This window comes from Motacilla alba, chromosome 21 (assembly GCF_015832195.1).
Source record: "Motacilla alba alba isolate MOTALB_02 chromosome 21, Motacilla_alba_V1.0_pri, whole genome shotgun sequence".
Taxonomy (NCBI): domain Eukaryota; kingdom Metazoa; phylum Chordata; class Aves; order Passeriformes; family Motacillidae; genus Motacilla; species Motacilla alba.
Window position 1 is genome coordinate 7387122 of NC_052036.1, and position 25314 is coordinate 7412435.

Sequence of the window (25314 nt, forward strand, 5' to 3'; positions counted from 1 at the left end):
AAGTGAATGGTCCATATGGGGTCAAACCCACACCCTTCACATTATCAGCATGGGGCACTGAGGCAAACCCAAGCACTGCAGTCCTTGAAAGGCACTTTCTGCATCCTCTTGATCAGGGATGACCTCAGATTCCTCACAGTGCAGCCCTGTGGCTTCCCCTAATTGCTGGAAAAATAACCACACCAAAACCACCACTGGAGTATAAAACAAGCTTAATGAAAATCCACTAATGTACAAAGCCAACATGTCCCACATGGTGACCCCTCTGGTGCAGAGGCATGGAAGGGATGCCAGTGACACTTCCGTGGTCACCACCCCAAACCTCTGCATGGCCACACAACGCTGGTCACAGCCAGACCCCTGCCCAGGCTGGGCTGGGTATTTTGGCAGTTTATCTTAATCCAGGGAGCATAGCAGACTTCTGTGGCTGGGGCAGCTCTGCAGGATCAGTGTGGGGGTGCTGACAGCTTTGCAGCACACACAGGGCACTGCCTGAGCTCAGGAACTGGAAACACTTGGGAAGGATGGGCTTCAGGAGGTCCCCCCATGCTCAGGTCTTGCCAGCAGAGCTGCATGGCCATCATCTCCCTGAAGGGATCACCCCTGAGCTTTGCCAGGGCTGGAATGGCAGAACACCATCTGTGTCCTGGGCTGATCCCACAGTGTGGGCAGCAGGTCCAGGGAGGGGATTCTGCTCCTCTGCTCAGCACTGGAGAGACCCCCCCTGCAATTCTGCCTCCAGCCCTGGAGTCCCAGCACAGAAAGGCTGTGGAGGAGTTGGAGCGAGGCTATGGAGATGCTCCAAGGGCTGGAGCCCCTCTGCTCTGGAGCTAGGTTGGGAGAGCTGGGGGGTGTCCAGCCTGGAGAAGAAAAGGCTCCAGGGAGAGCTCAGAGCCCCTTCCAGGGCCTGAAGGGGTTCCTGGAGAGCTGGAGAGGGACTTGGGATAAGGGATGGAGACACAGGACACAAGGAATGGCTTCCTACTGCCAGAGGGCAGGGATGGATGGGATATTGGGAAGGAATTTTTCCCTGGGAGTGTGGGGAGGCGCTGGCACAGAGTGCCCAGAGAAACTGTGGTTGCCCCTGGATCCCTGGAAGTGTCCAAGGCCGGGTTGGAGGGGCTTGGAGCAGCCTGGGCTATGGAAGGTGTCCCTGCCCCTGTCAGAGAATGAAATGGGATGGGCTATAAGGTCCCTTCCAACCCAAATCATTCTGGGATTCAAAGACACCTCAAGGCATTGTCCTTTCAAACCAGGCTGGCTCAATGTCACAAGGTGGACATAGCCAGGCAGGTCTCAAATCCCACTGCACACCATATTTTTCATGAAGGCATCCTTATGGAACAACTGGGATCTTAAGTCCTGCTTGACTGACTGTCTCCAGGAAGGCTCAAATACTCACTGGGGAGGAAATGTGTCGTCCCAGTGGGGTTTGGCAAGGGAAGCACCAAAGCCACCAGGCTGGTTTTGACCTCCCCAAAGTTAGTGTAGTAGTGTAGTTAGTTAGTGTAGTTAGTGTAGGCCAATGCTTCTTGTACCACGAGGTGGGTCTAGCCCGAGTCAGGATGGGGCTGACATATCCTGATGCTCTAATCTCACAAAAGGGTAACAGCCAAGGAAATGCATCCTGTGCTCTTGGCTTGGTCCCAGAGCCGTGGTGTGGAGTCAGTACCAGCAGGACAGACACAGCCCAGGCTGTGCTGCTCTGGCCTCTCCCACATTCATGTCTAGTGAAACAGCTGAACTAGATGATCATTGTGGTCTTTCCAACTGAAATATTCTATATTCCATTCCATTCCACAGACTCTGCTGAGGAAAAGGATGACCCAAGAGGCCCAGGTGCCTCCACACGGAACAGACAAGAGCTGTGAAGGCTGACAGGACTGAGCCCTCCTCTCCCACTGCCCCCTTCAGTTCCCTAGAGCACCAAATCCCAGGAATGCTGCTGGGATGTGACTCCCAGAGCTTCTGGTCAACCACCAAGGAAGGGAAGCTGTATTAGGTGAATCTTTAAACCTCCAAGGATGGGGCTTCCCTCACCAGTCCCTCTGTATCAGCACCCCTCAGCCTTTCTGATTAGCTCCAGATAAAATCCCAATTTTTGGTAGTAAAACACATTCCTTCTCTGCCACATCCCTGTAAACGAGCCCCACCATGTCCTGCCTCCGAGGCACTGCAGCTGAGGCACATCCAGAATTTAAAATATGTCTTCTAAAGGAAAAAAAATTTAAAAAAAGGGAAGAGTTCACAAGAGATGATCTGGGCCCTGATTATGAAGCCGAAGTCACTTTTATGAAAGAGCTGCTTTTTTTTTTTTTTTTTTTTTTTTGAAAGAGCTTTTGCTAAAGATCCCATCCAGGCACATCTCTCTTTACAGCTTTACATCTTTGACTGAAAGCATGTCCAGGCTTCCCTGTGACAGAGCTGCTCTCTGAGGATGCTGTGACATGAGGATAGCATCTCCCTGGGCACAGAACCAGGGAGCTCCATGACTCCAGAGTAGTACCTCAAGGCTACCTCAGCAGCCTGTGCAAAGGGAAACCAAACCCCAGGTGGCATAGATCCATCACACAAAGGCAGCTTAACGTGCACTGATCCTCCACAAGAGGCTTTGGCTTCTCTAAGTAAGGATTTGCCTGATCTCCTGCAGGGACAAAGGGGGGTACTGGTTGCACCATGAAGCCTCAGGCTTGGCATAGCCAGAATCTGACTTTCATACAAATATTTGCCTTTTTGGGACTTGCTGGAAACGCTGAAAAGTATTAAGGGAAAGAAGGAAATGGAAGAAAACAGGAAGGAACAAAGTGTGAGTTTTCCAGGAGAAACAATCACTTTTTAATCACAGGAAAACCTGAAGAAGGTCACACCAAACCCAGGGCAGCATGGTGAGACAGTGCAAGAGCAAAGCAATTTAGCAGAGAATTGGGAAAAGCTCCATAACACCCAGGTCTGAACATCTGCACAAACCCAGGCAGAGCTAAAAATAGCTGAAACACTTGTGTTTGACCCCCTGAGTACGCTACAGACACACCCCCTGCTTCCTTTGAGGACTTCAGATGATGCTGAGCCCACCATGCCTCTGGGGAAGTTTCCCTCAAGCTCTCTTTGAAAATGCACCTTTTATTTTCAGGTTAAAGTTTATGGACTTCATTTTCCAACTGCAGGAACTTTTCTGGGTTTGTAACTAAATGGAGGAGGAGTCTAGAAAAAAAATATTGTCATCATGGACAAGCTGAAAGATAGTGAAAATATTTCCTTTTTGTCTGTGGAGTGTTGGAACTGGAAGATCTTTAAAGTCCCTTGCAACACAAATCAGTCAATGACTCTGTGATTCCTTTCTGTTTTCCAAGTAGTTTCCTGAGCACTTCACACATTTATCAGCCTGATGACTCCCTACTCTACCTTTTCTAATTTTTTGTTAATCTCCTTTGCAAACATAAACCTCAAAACCGGGTTCAGTACCCAGGATCCATCTCTCCAGAGATAGCATCCACCTCCTTGCTGAGGTTTGATATCCCTCTGAGTGTGTCCAAGGTGACACTTCCCTGCCTCAGCTCAGCCTTGCAGAGCTGCTCTTCCCTCTCCCCTGGGCCCTTCCACTGGGTATTTTTGGCTGTGCCCCCCAGCTCAGGGAATGGAGAAGGCTATTCCTGCATTTCCTATCATCCCAGTTCTGCTGGAAGTGGAGTGAGAGATCCTCGATGCATCCAAAGTTTATGTAATTGGTAAAACTCTCTCTAAAGCTCAGGGAAATTCATTAGGAGAAAGTTGACAAAAAGCATCAGGAGGGCATCACACAATGAAGAATTGTTTTGGGGCAATGAGAAAGAAGTAGGCCCATTTTCCTCCTTGCTTCTATGTCTCTGAGTTGATTTGAGGGTTCTTAGGCAGCTCACGTGTTTGTCTCTCTAACCCATCCCCACAACACCACAACTCTGAGCAGCTTCAGGAGCTCCAGGACTCTACTAGGACATCTTCCTCTTTTATTCAACAAGAGCTTCCATCTGGAATCTATTCCTTTCTTCCAGCCCTGCTTTTTCAACACCCTGAGCTCGCCCCCCTCCTATCCCACCTCTATATGCCTCATCCCTGGAAGAGTCTAAGGCCAGGCTGGACAGGGCTTGGAGCAACCTGGGATACTGGAAGGTGTCCCTGCCCATGGCAGGGCATGGAATAAAATGATCCTCAAGGTCCCTTTCAACCCAACCCAGTCTGGGATTCTGTGATTTTATGATTCAGTGTATTCTGGTTCATGCTATCCCAAAGGACCCATCAGGGCATCCTTGTCTAATAGACCTTGATAGCAGAGGCCAATTTTCTGTGTCAGGGCCTGACTCTCAGGCCACCACCACTGCCAGTGTTTTTTAGGAAGCCTGGCTCCCAATAAACCAAGCCCACGTCCAGCTACACACTGGACAAATGTCCGTGGCACTCCAGGGCCACTTTGCAGCCTCAGTGCTGCTGTGACCTGTGGAAGGTCACAGTATGCAGACTGGGAAGCTGGACTGCTGCTGTAAAGGGAATAAAATGGGAAAAGACACTGCCACGAGCCAGGGCAGCACTGCAGGGAGCAGCCCAAGGGCTCAGACTCTGCTGGCAGCATCTTCTGGGAGTGTCTGGTGGGACTGTGTGGCTCCAGCCTGCAGGGGGGACACAAGGATCTTTCCACAGCTTCTCTTTCATCATCTTCAGACCCATTTGAAAGGTGGCCATGCAATCTTCCTCCCAGTCTGCAGCCAGCCCCCCTCACCTGCCAGTCCCAAGGCTGAGCCCCTACTCCTTGCTAGTGGGGCAGCGCTGTCGAGACCCCGGTAAAATCAAAGCGGCCGTTCCTCTGCTGGCTTAGCTGGGAGAATCAGGTTACAGGCAGCAAACCCCCTATCTCTGATCACTTTAATTCCACTAACCCATGTCATGTCAGACAGAGTCAACATTTGCTCTGGAAAACACTCATGACTCAGAGAGAGCAAAGCCAGCCCAGCCCGTGGCCTCTCCCTGGCAACACATTGAAATGACCCAGGGGAAAAAGCGAGGTGAACAGCTGGGAGCTTTCCAGCATCTCCTCGGAGCCCTCCTGACAGATCTCGGTCCCTGGAGTGTCAGGTTACTGGACGATGGGGGCGGGGGGGGGAACTGCTTTTATTATAGGAAGGTCAGCAGGGAATTCTGGCATTTTCAATTACCCCGTGCAGCAGCGGCTGTGATCGGGGTCAGGATTAACTGCCTGACCTGTGGCTGAAGACAGAGTGGCAGGGAAATGCACCATGATGCTGCAAGGCACCAGCCAGTCCAGAGGCCACAGGACAGGGCAGGGAATGGGGAGATGTGGGGGAGAAGGTTCTGTCAGAGCATCTGGCAGGGGATGCCTGTGACTGTCCTGCCACTGTGTGAAGGGGGAGACTTGGAAAATCTTGGGGGAAGGGGGCAAGCTTCCCTCTCACTGCATTCACCCAGGGACTCAGTCTGAGTGGGTAACCCAGGTAGCTCCAACATGTGGGGAGCAGGATTCCCTGTGGGTCCAGAGCAGGGCATTCCCCAGGACAGCGCTCCCACACCCTGTGCAGTGAAGCTGGAGGTGACGCTGTGCAGCAGCCAGGACAGTGCTGTGATCAGTCACAGAGCAAGGGCTGTCCTGACCTTCAATCCAAAGGGCTTGGAGACTCAAGGCTGGGGATCCAGGCTCCAGCAGTCTGGAAAACTGTGTTTGAAGTGGCAGGAGCACACAGGGCCTCTGTGCAAGGCTTCAGGCAGGTGGAGTAGGCACAGGAGTGGGGGTGAGTGCTGTTTCTCCAGCATGGGCAGAGGGGACAGACAGGACAACTGACCCCACATTCCCAGAGACCTGGATGTTTCTCACCACTGTCTCACCTGCAGGACACCTAATCCAAACCAGCCCTCCCTCCTTGCCCCATGGCACCCCAGTCCCACACAGTCCCCAGCAGGTGGGACAGTCAGACTGTCACTGTACAATGGTCCAACTGTCCCCACTCCAGGTGCCACCACTGGCCCCAAGGCCCCTGTTTTTTAGGCTCCTGTTCAGCTCAGAGTCCAAACCCATCCAGGTATTGAAATGAAAATTGGTTTCCCCAGTTAAAACCTCCCTCATTTTTTTGCTTTTCTGGCTAAAACTCTCTCTGGCCATTTAAGCATCACAAATTTTCACATCATGGGGCCTCCTGAAGAATGCATTTGAACTCAGATACCTTCCTCCAACACGAGCACTGAATGCACCACAGTGAGGAATACCTGGATGAGGAAGGGAAGAAGGGAGGATTCTCCTGACCTGCCCTCCATGGTGACCCTGCTTTGCATGGGAGGTTAAGCTGGAGACCTCCAGAAGCCCCTCCACCAGCACTTGTGTGTCTGTGACTCTCCTGCTAAAAGGGTTCATTGTTCCTTGGACTATTACAACATTTGTCCCCCCCAGATCCTTTCCCAGTTCTGTCCCTGTGATGCCATGCTCAGGAGCCACACACTTTTGGAACCAATTCTCTCCAGCAGAAGCTGAGGAAAGCAAGGAATGGCAGCACTGGAGCTCTTTAAAAAGCAACATTTGCTCTTAAAGGAGTAAAAATTCTCAGGTCTGGGATATTCCTGGACTTGCTGGAGCTCTGGAAAATTGGTGTTTCACAGTGTGTGAGGTTTTTGTTCTGAGGTTCTTGGCAAGGTGGCCCCATCAGAGTGGTACTCACGCTGTGTCAAGTATCTGGAAAACTTCCCAGTGGGCCCAGCCTGTAGCTTCTTGAGTCTGTAACTACAAACGCTGGAAAATCTTTAAAACATGGCAAAGCAGCCCAAAGCTGGTCCTGGCTGCAGCCCCACTTAAATCAAGGCAGGCTTTGGTGTAGATTACAGCCTTTAAAGCAGTTGCTAATGTCACAAGCCCAGTGACTTGGCCAGGCAGCCGAGGGTTTGGCTGTGTTTGAGCCCTTTGTTCAGTGGGGTTTGCAGTCCCATTTGCATGTGTCACCCAGCCTGTAGGGCTTTGTTCCCACACAGAGGGGCTGCTCCAGAGGGTCCTGGCACCCCCCACACTGCTGCCAGAGCAGCTTTGGGGTCACAAGGTGCCAAGGGTGTCCCCACCTCCTGGACCCCTCTGCACGTGGAAAACTCATCTGCTCCAGATCATGGCATGTTCCCAGCAAAAGGCTGCTGGGAAGCAGGAACACGGAGGGAGCGAGACCCCCCCCACCTCCAACCTGCCCCCCAGATTTTTTCCATAAAATGATACTTTCCCAAAAAGTGCCAATTAATTGCTGTCATTAATTGCTGTCATTAATTGCAAAGATAACTGCCCTTAGGAACAACCTGACTTCAAAATTTCAAGCATAGAAAGCTTAGAGATATAGTCCTTGAAAGAATGATGTCTGCTACAGAGCATCCATGGAATCACAGAATGGTTCAGGTTGGAAAGGACCTTTCCACCCCTGCCACAGACAGGGACACCTTCCATGGTCCCAGATTGCTCCAAGCCCCACTCAGCCTGACCTTGGACACTTCCAGGGTTCCAGGGGCAGCCACAGCTTCTCTGGGAAACCTGTGCCAGGGCCTGCCCACCCTCACAGCCAGGAATTCCTTCCCAATATCCCATCCATCCCTGCCCTCTGGCAGTAGAAGCCATTCCCTGTGTCCTGTGTCTCCACTCCCTGTCCCAAGTCCCTCTCCTGCTCTCCTGGAGCCCCTTTAGGCACTGGAAGGAGCTCTGAGGTCTCCCTGGAGCCTTCTCTTCTCAAGGTGAACACCCCCCAGCTCTCCCAGCCTGGCTCTGGAGGGGAGCTCCAGTCCTTGGAGCATCACTAAGTCTTGCTAATTTGTGACTGAACCTTTTCCCTTGCTCTCTTGCATGCCAAACTCCACCAGGTTCCCTGTGTAGGGGAAAATTTTGGAAATACCATTTTCTCTTGGGAAGAGCATTCCCTGCCCAGCCCCAGCAATGCAGCTGCCTCCTGCACCCCTGCCAGGGCAGGGATGGTTACGGACCAGCCTGTGGAGGGCCAGGCACTGTGAGGGCACACAGAGACTCACAGGGACCCCACTAACCCCCAGGGACCCCAAGGAGGACTGAAGGACACCCAGGAGGTGTCAGGAGGCTGCAGTAACCCCTTTGCTACAACCGCCAGCCTCCCCACTTGCCCCAGGGCACTGCCCCAGGCCTGTTTTTGCCAAGAGCAGCAGGAGACATAAATCAGCCATCTGGAACACAGGAGGAAAAGGAGAGCCCTGGAGCCTTCCCATCAGCTCCCAGCACAGCATAGAGCAGGGATGGTGGCACACTGAGGGAGCCCCTGATTTAGCAGAAGGGACTTTCCACCCCATCCGTCATGGACAGACTGTTGTTTCTGACCAAAGTCAGTTCCAGATGCTCTGGCATAGGTTTCTGAAGCCCCAGGCAGGTGTGGGAAAAACAATCCTCAAACTCATGGTGTAATTTATGCAATAGGGAAGCCTGGGAGTCAGCTTCCCTATTGCAGGAGGAGGAGCCCACAGGAGGTGGTGCCCACAAAGATGGTGGTGGGCAGGGAAGGGCATCTGCTCAGGAAGCTCCAGCAGTGCAGCCCGTCCCCTGCTCTGCCAACATCCCCCCAGCTACCCACCACGGGTGCGGGAAGAGGCTCCTGAAGAGCCAGCAGCTGACAAAGCTCCTGCCATCTGCTGCAGACGGTCTCCAGTGGCAGAAGAGAAGGGATTTGGGCATGGCAGGATCCCTCCTGGGCACTCACTGCCAGCTGCTGCAGGCTGGGGGGATGCAGTGAAGGCAACAGGTTGGGGCAACAAGAGAGGGGAGGAGGGCAGCAAAAGCAAAGCCATATGACGTTTTGGTGGCCATCAGGGTGAAGGTGGGAGCTGTGGGTGAATGGAAGAGGGAGAGAAGATAGATGATGGAACCAGGATGGTGACACGGGTCCATGGAAGGCAAGATCTGGGTCTTAACTGGGGTAAGAGAAGCAGCCATGAGGATGTCAAAGTTTCAGGAGGTTTGGAGTGTGGGAGCAGGCTGAATTGTCACAGAAACACATCCAGGGAAGTCTCTTAAAACCTGGGATTTAAGTGACCTCAGGACAGCAGCCCAGCAGACCCTCCAGCTTGCTCTGTCACACAGAGAAACAGGCTTTGTCCTGGCTCCTCCATGTGTGTGATGGCTCCAAAGCTCAGACATTTCTGCTTTTCCCCCTTTTGTGTCAGTTTTCTGCACAAGAAGTACCTTACCAGGTCTTGAAACATCAAGAAATATGAAATTGCTTCTCATGGACCTTAGTCACCTCAACCCAGTGCTGAGGCTTCCCCATTCGGGTCATTGTGGTCTCCCATTTCTGCAGTTCCTGGACAGACTTCACAGAACCCCTTCCAGCTTGCAGTTTCTCAAATCAAATGTTTTACTGGTGTCCTGACAGACAGAGTCCCCTGTGTTTCCTCAGAAAATCAGTGATTTCATTGAGAAAAAAGGCAGCAATCTACATAGGCTCATGTACAAGGATCTGATGGGCTGCCTGTCTCTTGATGGCTCAAGACTAATTCTCTTCCTTCTCTTCTAAAGCCAGGACTGAATTGGAGGAAAATCCCCATCCCTAGAAGTGTCCCAGGCCAGGCTGGACAGGGTTTGGAGCAGCCTGGTCTAGTGGAAGATGTCCCTGCCCATGAGAGGGGGTAGAATGAGCTGAGCTTTAAGGTCCCTCCAGCACGAACCAGGAATTTGAACTGGTATTCAGGCTGATCTAAAACATCTCTGGGCTAGAACCTTTGAAACTTGGTTGAATGAAGAGCAATGACCATAAATTACAGCTTGGGAGGGTCAGGTTGGCCATCGGAAGAAGTTCCCTCCCCAGGTGGGTGGTACAGATGTGGGACAAGTCAGTGGGACATGGGGAGAGCTCTGCCTTTGGAGACAACCAACAACTGTCTACCCAAAGCCATGACTTTGTTTATGTACTGCTGGCAGCAGCCCTGCTGTAAGTAGGAAGTTGGATGAGGAATCTGAGATACTCAAATGTTACAACCCCTTGCCTTTTATTTTGGATGGAAGAAACAGGAAAGTGGAGAGTCAAAATCTTCTTGAAGTTCAAGGCCAGCTTGGATGGGGCTTGGAGCAACCTGTGCTAGCAGAAGGTGGCCCTGCCCATGGCAGGGGGTGGGACTGGGCAATCTTTAAAGTCCCTTCCAACCCAAACCATTCTGGGATTCTATTATAAACAAATACTCAGAGCTTTGAAGCCCTGGAAAGCTCATTCCAGCCCTTTGAGGTAATTTCTGCACTTTCCCAGGTTCTGGTTTCACATACACTAACTCTTGGCTGCAGCAGGGCCCAGCTGAGCAGCACGAGAGAGAACAGGAAGAGTCACTACTTCTGCTCATGTCCAGAGCAGCATGGGCTCTCCTGTGCCTCCCTCACAAGAAGGGAGCCAGACACATCCTCTGACACACAGTGAAAGTGAGAAGATAAAAGCGAGACTCCCTGTGCCCCAGGCAGTACAACTCTCCTGTCCCTGTCTAGCCAGCAGCATCACTAATGTGACAAGCAAACAGGGATAGCTGGTGAGAAGGTCTGGTCCTGCCCACCTCATCCCTTCACCTTGCCTGCTCCCTGACCTCTCTGTGCCCCCTGCTGCCTTTGCCAGCAGAGCTCTGGGATCGTGGCTGCAAGCGAATTGTTTTGATTGAAGGTGAGGGGAAAAAAACCCTCCTTTCTGGTGCTCTGCACAACCTGGGATCTGTCTCGCCTGTGCTCCATTGCTCATGGATGAATTCCTAAAGGTTTGTAGCAGGATCAGGCTGGGCTCAGTCCAGTGCTAGGAGCCCCCCCCAGCAGAGCAGGGCCATAGCCCATGTCCTCACTTTGGACCATGGTCACCTGTCCTTGACCTCACGGGCTCCTCCAAGTCCTCTCGGGACAGCCCTCCCCAAAAGATCCTGTGTGGCTGGGACACAACCTGGGCTGTGCCAGCCACTGAAATTCAAACCCTACTGATGCCTGGCACGTGCCTGGGACAGAGCTGTGAACTGCACATCTTCCTGGCCAATGGAGAATCATGGACGGTTGGAAAAGACCTCCAAGATCATCAAGTCCAACCTTTGACTGAATGCCACTTTGTCCACTAACCCATATCACCATGTTGTGACATACTGCTGGAAAATGCCACCCAGAATAATAATGCAAATAATCATAACAACTTATATCGATCTAGAGAGGGGAGAAATCATCCTGATGGGTTTATTGGGACAATGGATTGGTTTCCTTCACCACACACTCCTTGTATTCCCTCTGCAAGGACCCTTTATGGCTCTCTGTGGTTCTGTTTGCAGCCAAGAGCCTCTGACATCAGCACTAATCCTCCCTCCTTACCCCCTTGTGACAAGAGTTGCTCACAAAAGGGACACATTCCCAAGAGCCTGGATGTTCTCTTACCCCCACCACTGGGAAGAAGCCTCCCTCCTCAGGTCACAGAAGCCAGTTACCAAGAAGTGCCCTTCCCACTGCCATTAACTCATCCCTGACCATGGAGCCCTTTCCTTCAGCTTTCCCAGGGCACTCAGCCTGTCCATAGTGTGGACAGAGCCTGCAAATCCTCACAGCACCAAGACTCTCCCCACTCCCCACCCCTCCCCAAAGAAAGGCCACAAATTATTAGTCAGGGGATGCCAGCAAGAGCTAGTGCCTGGCAAGGCTCTCAATTAGTCAAACGCTGTTATCCAGAGCCCTGGGCCAGGCTCAGCTCCTTGACCCCTTGGGATGCTGGCACGGCTCTCAGCCATCCTCTTGGCACAGATAATTTGTTGAGGAATGGCTGGGAAAAGACTTTTGGTGGCACCCAGGCTCTGTCACAGTCCCTGCAGACAGGACTGTGGCACATGGAGAGTCCTGGATTTCACTCCTGAAGGGATGCTGAGCTTTGCGGGATGAGGTACTGCTCAGCTGGAGGGTGTGAGAAGCAGCAGTGCAGGTGAGCTGGAGATGCCCAGTGTGGAGCTGGAGGTCAAGAAGAGCCTGCTGAGAAGGGCAGAGAGAAAACCCAGCCTAGACTCAGAAGTGACAGAAGGAATTGCCCAGGAAGGCAAGTGGAACATGTTTATGGGGATCCAGTTTGCTGGAAGGGGTTATGGCCATGGGATGATGGTCACCCAATCATCACCCAGCATGTGCCACCCACCTGGCCACACTCAGGACCTTCCTTCCCTCTGGCTGCTCTAGAGGGGTTGTTTTCTTACTCTTACAGGATATTTCTCCTGGGATCCCAGAATGGTTTGGATTGTAAGGGATATAAAAGCTCATCATCCCTTGCCATGTGCTTGGACAGCTTCTGCTATCCCAGGGTGCTCCAAGCCACATCCAACCTGGTTTTGGGCAATTCCAGGGGTGGGGCAGGTACAGCTTCTCTGGGCAACCTGTGCCCAGGGCCTTCTCACCCTCCCAGGGAAGAATTCCTTCCCAATATTCCATCTAACCCTGCCCTCTGGCAGTGGGAAGCCATTCCCCCTTGTCCTGGCACTCCACACCCTTAGAAAATGTGGGTGCTGAAGAACTGATGACACCTGAAGGTTTTGGATGCTGCTGGTGATGGGGCATCTCTCCTCAGTCCTGCAGCACAGAGGGTCCCCAGCACACACCCTGTGTCCCTTGGGGAACCAGGGGGATTTTCCTTGCTTCCTGCAGGAGCCCGAGGGGTGGTGGGCACCTTGCTTTGTCCGGATGTGGCAGGAGCACAACCCCATCACACATTCAACTATGGAGCCCCAGCTGGCTCCTCTATCCAGAGCCAAGGCAGAGGGAGGCTCATCCTTCCTCTGCTCCCTCTCCTCTCCCCCAACACCCCCCCATTCTCCTGTCCCAGCTCTGCCTTTGTGTCTGCAGCTTCTGTTACCAACTGCTAATGATCTACATCAAGGCTGCCAGGCAGTGCCCGTGCGAGTGTAAGCAGAAGAATCCAGAGCCTCTAATTACAGAGGAATTAGCAAGCAGACAGTTAGTGTTTAGTGCTAATGAATAGATACATTAAGAGAGACATCACACAGGCTGAGAAGTGTGAGCCCCGATAATAAAGGAGTGTCAAACCAGGAAAACACAAGGAGGAGGATGCAGGGGACTGAAAAGGATTTGCCTTCAACTCAGCTCGCTGGTTTTGCTCAGGTGGGAGCAGCCACGGGTGATACATGAAGGTTCAAGCACAGCAGAGAAATGCAAGTATGAAATATAAGCATCAAATGATTAATCCATAGTACAGGACCACGGTGGGAGGGTGCAGAGCCCCTTCCTAGTTCCAGGTAGCATTACAGCCTCCCCATCTCCATCAGGTAAAGGAAGCTGGTCATCCGGACCCGCTCCCCTCTCGTCCTTGGGGCAGACCTGTCCCTGCTTGGAGCCAAACCATGGCTCAGCCTGTGTCAGACCTGCCTCCAGGGCTTCAAATACACCCTGGCCCCACTCCCAAGCTAATTCCAGATCAGAGGGCACCATAATAATTCCCCCAGGTTCCCTCTGTCCTCATGCTTGGAAGTGATGCCCAAGTGATGCCCACCTGCCCTACTGCTGCTTTACCCTACCCACCATCCTTGGCAGCCAGAACACACCGTGGCCTCCAGGCGATTCACCCATGGCTGCCAAATTCAGCCCTGGGGGTCAGGTAGTGTCCAGGGCACTTCAGAGGGACCAGAATCTCTCCTGCTCCCAAGCAGGGCTGTGCCTCACTGGCATCCTTCCACCTCAATCCCATTAAGCCAAGCCCCAGCCCCAGCCTGTGCCCAGCTCCAGATGGCTTCCAGGTAGGCTGGGAAGGCAGCCCCTGGCCAGCAGCTCAGGGGCTCCCTGCCACCAGCACAGCTGCCAGAGGGCTGCTGGGGACCCTCCAGGAGCAGCACTACCAGCCACTCTGACCATCCCTCCCCCCAGCAAAGCCACCCTGCACAGAGCTGGAGACCCTGATTGAAACCCTCCCAGCTCTGTGCTTCAGCTGCTTCACCAAGTGACTCTGCAGTGGCACAGGAACTGGACCAGATTCCCAGACCATTATCCCAAATATTCATCTCCCAGCCCCTCTCCTGTGCAGCTCTCCTTTGCTTTCTCAGTCTGTCCTGGCTCTCTCTACAGTGCAAGCAGGGACTGCAGCTCCCATCAGAATGCTGGATCCTCCTTCACCTTCCCTCCCCAGGAAAGAGGAGTGTGTCTGCAACACTAATGGTGCCTGCAATGACGCTTCCACGCAACAGCCTCAGGCCCAGCCACACCCAGTGCTGGAGAGTAATGCTGTGACACCAGGGGACAGTGCCGCCAGCTGTTCTGCTGCCATGATGGGGAGGCAGCTCTGCCTTGGGGCACGCTCCAGCTTTTCACTGAAATAAGGGATATTTTGACACCCAGGGCTTGGGACTCACTCAGGAATTGCCAGGCACTCATCACCACAACATTATGGAATAAGCAACAACTCACCCTACTCTTGTCCCCTTCCAGCCCACAGGGGCTCAGCCAGCACTGCCCAGAGACACTGCCCACTCCTGATGCCTCAGGTTTTAGCTTTTATATATTTCAGATTCTATTCTGCTTCAGGGTGTAAGTCTCGGTTTCATATTCAGGGATGGTAAGCTCTCTTCACAGACTAGGTAGATAAAACAATGCCGTCTCTAGCTGGGGACCCAAGGACAGCTGATCCAGATCTCAGGCCCAAGCCCATAAACGAGGGTGGACTGAAGAGAGAAAATAAGAAGGATGGGACTTCATGGGCTAAAGCTGTAATTGGACAATTAGCTCCAATAAGCTAATAGACCAAAACTTATAAAGGTGTGAGACCCTGTGACCAGCTGTCCATTTTTGTGGCCATTTTGGGTTGTGCTGCCCAAGGTGGATCTATTTGAGGCCTCTTAATAAATCCCTACTTTATTCTTTAGCTCTGTCTAGTCTGTGTTCTAGGTCAGCCTTCACAAGGCATCACCCCAGCCCACAGCACCGCAGTGTGGGAGCTCTGAGGGAGGGGGTCTGGGCCTTACCGGCCTGGTTGGTGGTGATGTTCACGGAGGCAAACTGCGGGGAGAAGGGGCTCTGGTCGGTGACGCCGTTGACGGCCTGGATCTCGAAGGTGTACTGGGTGTGTGCCAGCAGGTCGCTGATGTAGATGCGGGGCTCGGTGAGGCCCAGCTGGCGCGGGGCGAACTGCACGTTGTCCCCGCAGCGCGTGCAGGCCCCGCGGCCCGCCCCGCAGCTCTTGCAGATGATGTTGTACACCAGGTCCTCCCGGCCCCCCGAGTCCCGTGGAGGGCTCCACTCCAGCATCAGCGACGTCTCGTTCACGCTGGAGATCACGGCCTGGGGGGCGGACGGGATGGCTGGAAAGGGAACAGACAGGAAGGTGTGAGACAGCTGCACCCCTCCTCCTCCCCATCCCTGGGCAGGACTCTGCGTGAGCCAAGCCGAGCGCTTCTCTTGGTGTCAGGGATGTGTGCAGCAAGCTGGACATCCAAAGCAAAGAGTGGGAATGAAACCAGTCCTCTTACCCCAGGCTAATTTGATTGTGTGAAAGTCTTGGCAAAATTTACCAGTTAGTTTGTGTAGTGTCCCCAAAAACCCCACTGGGACAGACACCTTTGTCAAGCATCCCTTGGTGCTTTGACTGAGGACCATGTCCTTTCCCCACCATGTGGTCCCCTCCCAGCTGCCCAGACCACATACTGGTGCATGGCATGTCCACGGGGTCGGCGTCTGCCCGATAATATCCATTTCGGCATACACAGTTTGTGGCCCCTTCGGAGGTTGTCCGGCTGTTGATGGGGCAGTGGACACACCCTTCATCCCCCTGGCTGGCCTTGAATGTTCCCGAGGGACAGCCTGGAAGAGAAGAGAGCAGTGGTGAGCAGTGAGAAGGGGACTTGGGGGATGCCTGGAGCCCAGCACTGCTGCCCAAACCATCCCTGGGGCGCTGCAGCGTCCAAAGGAAATCCTGACAACTGCAGGTGAACACTGTAGAGAAGGAGCAGCTGGTTGGAATGCCCTGAGGAGGCACCTGCAGAGATGGGTCCCCACGTAGACACCTCTGTCCCTGTTCCTTGACCACGAGTGCAGAACAGGGATTTTAGGAGTGCAGAGGGATTTTTTACCCATAGCCACATAAGAAGATGTCAGTGGCTGTACCAGGTCAGACCATGGACACCAGAATCCTCCCCCCAACAGCGACGGTCAGGGAGGTTTAGGCTGGAGATCAGGAAAACGTTCTTCTCCCAGAGGGTGCTTGGCCCTGCCCAGGCTCCCCAGGGAATGGGCATGGCCCTGAGGCTGCCAGAGCTCCAGGAGCATTTGGACAGCACTGCCAGGGACACACAAGGTGGAATTGCTGGGGTGTCTGTGCAGGGTCAAGGGTTGCCTTTGATCCCTGTGGGTGTCTTCCAAGTCAGGATACTCCATGATTCCATAACCATCCAAGGAGCAGGGCATGAACCAGGTGCACGTGTTGCTCACAACACTTCCCCACTCCCTTCTGAGATGCAGCTCCTTGCACTCAATACCCCACATGGGTGTTTCTCCCACTATGTTACCCACTCAGTTTTTTTATTGCCTGCAAATGTCCTGTTTTACCCGTAAAAAGCCCTGTGCTGTTACCACACGCTGCAGGAAGAAACTGCTGCTCTCTGCTTCAAAGCCAAGCTGCCATTCTTGATGCCATCCCACATTTCCATTGCTGATGGACACTCAATCACCATCTGCCTTGTCCATGACCTCTAGAGTTGTCCAAATCTCTGTCATGCTCCACACTGCATAACAACATTCACTGTTCTATTCTCTTATTTTTTTCAGCAATGCCCACATTGTTTTTTAACCACTGACTGTGAAAGCCCCAAGATCTGAGTTGTGAGGGACATCAGGCCAGCTCCTAGCTCATCTCTGTGCAGGTGTGTGTGAATTGGTCTACCGGAAGATGTCCTCTGGCAGATGGTCTTTAAGGCAGCTCCAAACCCAAACCATTCTGTGATTCCACCATTCCATGAACCTGGGGTTGTTTTCTCCCATTTGTATCACCTCAAGTGTTTTGAATTCCAATTGCCTTCTCATTCCCTGGTCATGCTGTCTCATAGGGTCCTTTTGAAACTCTCCACAGAGTTTTGTCTTCATGACTTTGTAGATATGACACCTGGGGACATGGCAGTGCTGGGCTGATGATCCTAGGGGACATTCCCAACCTTAATGATTTTATGACTCAGTATTACAAATAAATTGTTGGTTCTGCTGAGCAGTAGCAGCGGGCTGGACTCTCCCTCCAGGCTCTGAGCCCCTCACAGGTGAAGAAGATGCTCCATAAACAGCAGCCACTCAACCCCTCGTGTGCCCAGCCCCACAGGGTGGGTGAGGGGGACGCGGGGGTGTGTGGTGCCTACAGCAGACAGTGGTGAAGGCTAGGCCACACTGTGATCCAGCACTAACAGATTCACCACTCATGGGTAAAAGCTTTCAACATCAGAAAGCACCTTCCAAGCCCAGGGATCACCAGCGCCCAAGGAAAGGCTCGGCTCAGACCGTTCCTCTGTGGTTACTCCTGTTGTGACTTTCTGTTGCTGTTAATTCTTACACAGCCTGAAAAGCCTGGGGGGAGGCAGGTGGTTCCTGTGCTGAAACAAGTTTAACAAACTTCTCCTTCAGTCACCTGCCAAGGCTCCCAGGAATGAGGCAGATCAGAAAACAGCCTGGGAAAAACATTCACTGGGGCTGCTGTGAGCAAGAGCCATTGATAAGAAGTAGTTATTTTTTATTTGGGAAAAAAGGAAAAAAAGAAGGTTGGTTTTTTTCTTCTGTTGTCATCTCCTTTCCTCCAGAATTAGCCTGAGTTTCCAATGAGAAAACTCATTGGAAAGAGAGTTTCTCTCTGTAGAGAAAGAATTTCTCTCTCTACAGAGAAATTCCATCAGCCTTCCTGCTTCCACTGTCCCTCCTTCCTCTTATGGTCTAAGGAGCTGTTGAAAACCAGGATCCTCCTCATGTTCCTGGATCTTTCCATCGATCCCTCACCTGTTCGCTTCCATTCCTGACCCACTTCCCTCAGGACCAGCCCATCTCAGAGGGTGTTAAGCTGTTGGAAGAGGTGATGGCTGGGCAGTTCTGCATTCCCCAGAAGTGATGGGGACATGATAACAGGCTTTCTGCACTAATACCAATATTTGAGACACACAAAAGACCAAGAAATAAAATTGCTCTCATCTGACAGCCCAGGCAAAATGCAGGATCATTCCAGCAAGGTTAGTTTCAGACAGGGGCCTCTTTCACCTTCCTGAGGTTTATTTTAAAAATAGATACTTTCCTATAATGCTTCTTCTGCATCAAGACAGAGACATCCAAAAAGTGTCCAGGCTGTGGCGTGCAGTGACTACTCCAAGGGATAAAAACATTCCCCACACTGGCCCTGGCACAGGTCAATGGCTGGAGAGGGATAAAAACTGAGGCTCAGTGGTTGTTGCTCAGAAATACCAAGCTGGGATACTGAAACTCTGCATGAGCCACCAAAACACAGCCAGAAGTTCTGGCAAGTCCCCTCCTCCCCAGCAGGTCCTGCAGGGGATAAAATAATCCTGGAAAATTCAGAACTTCTCCCAAGTTAAAGGTTCTGAAATCACGTGTTAAGACAGGAAAATCACTGAAATTTGATGCAAAGCCCTTTTTTTTTGTTGATTTATTTTTCTCCAGTAATGACAAACTCCAGAAGTAAAATAAATGAACATCGTCTTCAAAACTGTTCTGCTCCCTCCAGGTCTTCCCCTGGGTGAGAAAACAGGTTTTCTTTAGGAATTCACCCAATTTCTTGTTTCCAGAATAAACACCAAATCAAAAGTGAAATCTTCACACAGGGGCTAAAACCCCTCCGGTCTGAACAATGGGAATGTTCTCACCATGTGCTGGAAGCATCACAGAATCATGGAATATCCTGAGCTGGAAGGGACCCAGAAGGATCATCAGTCCCACTCCCGGCCCTGCACAGACACCCCAGCAATCCCATCCTGTGCCTCCCTCAGAGTCTTATCTAAACACTCCTGGAGCTCTGGCAGCCTCGGGGCCGTGCCCATTCCCTGGGGAGCCTGGGCAGTGCCAGCACCCTCTGGGGGAAGAACCTTTTCCTCATGTCCAGCCTGACACAGACATGAGGACACCCCAGTTTTCTGCTCTGGGAGGTGACAGCAGCTTTGGGACATTGCTGCTTTTCCTTAGGCTTGCAGCAAGGACATCCATAGAAATTCCTGCTTGCAAAGAGGGAAATTAAACAGTGAAAGCACGGAAATTTCTACTTCGTCCAAGCATCCTGGAGGGTGATTTCAGTGCCAGTGGCTCTGGCCCCATCACTGCAGCAGTTTCCCCCACCTGCAGCATTGATGGGATGCTAACAGGGGCTCACAGGGACAGAAAGACCTTTAACTGCCTGGCTGCTGCACAGATCCATGGCTGGCTGCCTTGCTGGGGCATGGCTCTGGAGGCAGCCTGGAGTACTGGCTGTGGCTCTCTCCAGCAAGGCTGGGAATGCTGAGCAGCACTGGGGCTCTTTGTTTCCCACTCACTCACTCCCAGGGCATGGAAAGGTGCTCGTGCCTGGGAAGGCATGCGCTTTGGGAATCACAGAATAAACTGAGCTGGAGGAGACCCACAAGGATCCTGGTGTCCAACTCCTGAAGGGAAGAGAATGCCATGGGAAGGACCCACAGAAGATCCTGCCCTCCCTGCAGGGGACCACACCAGGATGTGGCAGGCGAGGCCACCTCTGCTGCTGGCACCAAGCTTCCAGCCCTCCTGTCCCAGGGCAGCTCAGCAGAGAAAGGCATCCCATGGCTCAGGGGAAGCCTTTGACCAAATGTGCAGGAGGGGCCGCACAGGGGCTCCCTGTCCTTCATGTCTCACTGCCTCTCTCTAACCAAATGTTTAATTAATCCAGAGCAAGCTGGGCAGGCTCCAACCAGGCTCTCCTGCATCCCAAACTGGCCTGGCCTTCAGAGTCCACCCCAGGCTCCTCCTGGAAACAGCTCTGAGCAAACAGCTCCCTCCTGCAATAAAAGTCCCTAAAATGGCACCTTCAGCCCATGTTGAGGGCTCTGAGGAAGGAAGGATTCTTCTCACCCCCTCTGCCTGGCCCTGTTTCTGCTGGCAGCAAGGATCCCTGAACTCCAGCGAGGCTTTTTAAAAGGCTGATGCAAACCAGGCAGCCCTGGCTGTCAGGATCTGCCAGGAGCCTTAAATCCCCAGCCTTATCTCCCCACTGGCTCCTTTCTCCCTGTGGGGCCGGGGCTGGGGGCTGGCTCTGCAGCTTCCCTGCTGCTGCAGGACCCAGGGCTGATCCCCTTGGCCACATCCTGCCTCCTGCCCTCCACTGTGGGTTTGAGGGTCCCTCTCCATGCTTTTGGGATTCCTCCTCCTCCATGCTCTTGGGGTCCCAGCCCCACAGCCCTCCCTGCTGCCACTGGCACCCTCATCACTCCACAAACCCTATGTGGGTGCCTTGGCCCCACACCACAGTGCTGCTCCCACTCTGACCTCACATAAAATGAGTCCCACAGATATGCTTCCATGGAGAATTAGGAAAACAATGTCCTGGGCCAAGCCAGGAGGAGCATGGCCAGGACATTGGGGGAAATGTTTTCCTTTCCCTTGCCAGGCACTGGGGATGCTGCCTAGGGTTGCCCAATTCAGGGGTGATATGGAGAAGCTGGAGAGTCCAGTGGAGAGTTACCAAGATGGTCATTCCTGGGGCACAGGCTCTAGGAGAAGTGGGAAGAGCTGGATGGGGTAACTGGGGATACTGGGGAAGGGGGGATCTAACTGCTGAAGACAGGCTCAAACACTTCTCAGGGTGCCAGACTCTGCCACACAGGACAAGGACCACAAGTTCAGTCAGGACATTATGAAAAGCTACTTCTTCAAAAGATGGTGCTGACCTGGGAGAGGAGTGGTAGAGTTCCATCCTTGGGGTAGATTGAGCAGAATTCCATGGCTGCCTTGAGCTCATGCTGGTGGCACCCCCAGTGCAAACAGACATTGGACATGAGACCCCAGACCCTCCCTGACCAGCACTTCTGGCTCTCTGCTGTCCCTGGTGTGTAGGGTATTTCATGGAGTCATGGACTGGCAGGAGGGTTTGGGTTCAAAGGGACCTTAAAGCTCATCTCAGGTTCAATTACCTCCCACTGTCCCAGGCTGCTCCAAGCCCCATCCAACCTGGCCTTGGACACTGACAGGGATGGGGCAGCCACAGCTCCTATGAGCACCCTGTATCAGGGCCTGCCCACCCTCACAGGGAAGAATTCCTTCCCAATATCCCATCTAAATCTACTCTGTTCCAGTTTAAAGCCATTTATGATGTTCTGTGCAGAACTATTACGTCTAACCAGCTCTGAATTTTCCCCCTTTTTCCTTTCATCAACCATAACCTGCTTGGAAGAGGAGGTGGGTGCTACAATGATATTGTCACTTTTCCCATATTCTGTTCCATTCTGTCCCTTGCACCTTGTTTTCAATTCTGTATCCAAACAGGTATCACTTTGTCTCACTTGTAAATTTTTCCCTCCACTGCTTGTTCCTGTCCCCTGTCCCTCACCCAATGGGGTTTGTGCTCTTAGTGAAAAGGTGGCCTTTGGACAACCCAAAGCAGCAACACTGCCTTTGGATCCACTTCCAATTCCCCACTGGTGTCCCCAGCCTGCAGAGGGCTGCAGGGAAGAGGAGTCAGTCAGGCCTTGAGGAGGCAGGTGGTGACACCCGAGCCCCTTGGATCCTGGAGCTGGCTGCTAGCTGGGAAAGAGCGAGGAGCTGGGACCTGTAGGTGCCAGGGGCCACACAGGTCCTCCTGTTTCCTTAGGGATAAATTTAATTAGCAGCCTGCACTGTTACCTCATCCTCAGATAAGCAATTAATGCCATTGCCAGGTGCTGTCACTGCCAACAGCTCTGACAGCATTTGGAGAGCAGGGGAGGGAAATACGGGAGGGAAAACAGGGTTAAATGAGATTAACTGGAGGGGAACCTCCATGATGTGGATTACAGAATTGTCAATAAAGAAATGGTCCCACTGCAAATGTTCCTGTTTAACCTCATCATTCTCCATGGGATGGGAACGGAAGCAAGACAGCACAGGCTGCATAGCATCCTCCTGGCCTGCAGACATGTCCCCACTGACTGGGTCAACACCCCACACCTCACCAGCAGCTCCAGGAGATCACCTGGGTCCCATCACCTTCCCACAGGCACTGCTGCTCTGGCATCACAGCTGGAGGTGCCAGCACTCCAAACCCCACGTTCCCTGCAACAACGCTCCCCACCAGCCACCCCAGCTGCCCCCAGCTCCATCCCAGGCTCCCTCAGACACAGCTCCCTCAAAAGTGCCCTGCCGAGGACTTCCACGTGTGCCCTGACTGTCCACAGCTCACGGTAGTTTAAGAGCTCACAATCTTGTTCTCAGCACCATCTCCTGGGTCCCTCGGTCCCCAGGTAGAGTGGCAGTGCTGGGACAACATGGGGCTGTGATAGGACTTGGTCCTGGGGTGTACAGAGCTCTGGAGAGGACAGGGCAGGGCAGAGTGATGCCCTGCTGTGGGAGCTCCTCAAAACAGACCACATCGGGAAGGTCTTGGAAGGGGCAAATACACCCCAACCTCTGGCCAGGCTGTCCTCAGCCCAAAGCTCCACAGACCCAGGCCAAGGGCCAAGGATCAAGGATACAGCCTTTGGACACCATGGGACAAACCAATAGCGCTCATGACACACCAAATCCAGGCAGGTACAGTTCCCAGCTCTCCTGAGAGCATCCCCAGCCTTGGGCAGGACCAGCCTCATCCCAGCCCTGGCAGCTCTTTCCCAGTGCTATGCTCCAGCAGCAGAGCTGAGCTCTCACCTGGGAGAGGCGTTGTACCAGGGGCTTCCCAGCAAATTCCCCCCTTCAGGTTCCCAGGGTTCACAAGGTCACCTCCCTTCCAGCACTGCTCCCAAGTTCAGGCATCTGGTGAGTCCAGCACACCTGTGGGCAGCACACCTGGGAGTCCCCAGTCCTGCTGGGGGGAGGGCACATCCATCAGAGCTGATGGGATTCGCTGTCAGGGAGAAATGCCTGGAATTTCTTACCTGCCCTGTCAGCCTGGTTCAGCCTCCCCAGCCTGTCCAGTTCTTAAAGAGAAATGTAAAATTTTCTGTCCCTGCCTGAGCACGTGGGACTGGGATGTTGCCAACATTCTCAGAGTACAGATGGAGAAGACCATAATCCAGCATTTATCCTGTCAGGGCCATCCACACACAAGGGGAGAGGACTTCCCTGTCCTTGTTTGGGGTCAATCTCCTCTTCCAGGAAACAAGCAAAAGAACAGGAGGAAACAGCTTCAAATTGTACCAGAGGAGGTTTAGATTGAATATTAAGGAAAATTTTGTCATGGAAAGTATGGCACAGGCTGCCCAGTGCAGTGGTGGAATCACCATCCTTGGAAGTGCTCAAAAAACACGTGAGTGTGGCAGCTGGGGACAAGGGTTAGTGGTGGCCCTGGCAGTGCTGAGTTAATGGTTTGATTCAATCCTAGAGAGCTTTTCCAGCCTTAATGATTTCCTGATTCTCTGTTTCTATCCCAAGGAGACATGGATCTGTGTGTCCATCATGCTGCTGTAGACCAGGAGTGGCTGCAGCCCAGAAGCTCAGCTCACTGCACACTTCCAGAAGCCTCCATGAGAAGCTGAAATGAGGGAGTGAGTTCAGAGCTCAGGAGCACAGGGCTGGTGGCAGCAGATGCCTTCAAACTCCTGGCTTGTGCAGAAGAGCAGCTCAGGATGCAGCTGCTCCAAGACCAAGCTCAGTAGCTCAGTGCTCTCCTGAAGCAGGACATTCCTCACCCCAGGAATGCCAGGTGATGCTGGCCCAGGAGCAGCCCCAGTGCCAGGCATGGGGGGAGCAGGTCACTGCCAGAGCCTGCACAGTGTCAGCCTCCAAACCTTGTCTGGGTAGCTTGGCACACACAGAAGGAACCAGAGTCCCAGGGGCTGGACAGCAGCATTTCCTGGGAGCCCTGGGGTGACTTGCATGGAGCAGGGGAGCACTGGGGCACTGCTTGCATCTCTGGGGTCCCAGCACAGGAAGGACACGCAGCTGCCGGGGTGAGTCCAGAGAAAGCCAAAGAGAAGCTCCAAGGGCTGGAGCCCCTCCAGAGCCAGGCTGGGAGAGCTGAGGCGGTGGGTCACCTGGAGAAGAGAAGGCTCCAGGGAGACCTCAAAGCCCCTTCCAGTGCCTAAAGGGGTTCCTGGAGAGCTGCAGAGAGACTGGGGACAATGGATGGAGGGACAGGACACAAGGAATGGTTTCCCACTGCCAGAGAGCAGGGTTAGATGGGATGTTGGGGAGGAATTGTTCCCAGTGAGGGTGGGCAGGCCTTGGCACAGGGTACCCAGAGAGGCTGTGGCTGCCCCTGGATCCCTGGCAGTGTCTGAGGCCAGGCTGGACACTGGGGCTTGGAGCAACCTGGGATAGGTGAAGGTGTCCCTGCCCATGGCAGAGGTGGAATGGGATGAGCTTTAAGGTCCCTTCCAACCCAAACCATTCTGGGAGTCTACGATTTTATATTTTTATTTTAACCATGCTGCTCAGGCCAGCAGCACATCCCTTTTCTCTTGATGTAAACACTGAAGCACTGCAGACTCACACAGTGACTGTTCTGGGCCAGCTTTCTCCAAGAGGTCCCCTGAAGAATTTAGGACCTTCATATTTTGTTACATTGTTTGGTCTTGCTTTATTGTTTCCCAAAGCTTCTGCCTGGGAGAGCTGTGCTTCAGGAGGGAGGCGATGTTAACCATCACAGGAACACTTCCCAAGGATTTAACGCAGGGAAAGGAACAAACCAAGCAGGCAAGTGGTGACATCAAAGTTGCACTGATGGAAAACCCCTAATCCTATAAACCCTTCCTGCTTTAATTGGTGTTAAAACAAAGATAATCTTATCTCAGCCCTATAAAAGAAGGGATAGGATGTTCTTTCTAAAAGCCTCTCTAAAAGCCCTCGTAAACTTGACAAACATTCCATGGTTCCAGCCCAAGGAGAACGACTTTAATCCTAAAGGAAACAGGAAAGCAAAAAAGGAGCTTTTCCTGGACAAGAGCCCTTCCAGTGTCCCCAGCCCTCTTGGTCCTGGTGCCAGTCTGGAGTCACACCCCTGGCACTGTGGGGCTGCTGGGGACGGGCACAGACCCCAGGACCAGATCCACACTGGGGGCACCAGAGCAGACACGGACTAGGCAGGGTCTGCACACTTCCAGCTGTGAGCAGGGCCAGGATCAGACCTGGGACAGATTTGTGCCTCCCCCTCCAGGTACTCCAAGGGCATCTGGGGCTGCTCACTGTTTGTACCT

The 25314-nt window shown here is 52.9% G+C and overlaps 1 protein-coding gene across 2 annotated transcripts in view; it reads right to left on the reverse strand.

Annotated features, from left to right (window-relative positions):
- Positions 1-25314, reverse strand: part of EPHB2 (EPH receptor B2) — a 125698-nt gene that overhangs the window by 27481 nt on the left and 72903 nt on the right. For both annotated transcript variants that reach the window (XM_038159484.1, XM_038159485.1), the window contains exons 4-5: positions 15650-15805; positions 14971-15306 (exon numbers count right to left, since the gene is read on the reverse strand). In XM_038159484.1, the coding sequence (XP_038015412.1) occupies positions 14971-15306; positions 15650-15805 (492 nt within the window). The remainder of the gene's footprint in view (positions 1-14970; positions 15307-15649; positions 15806-25314) is intronic.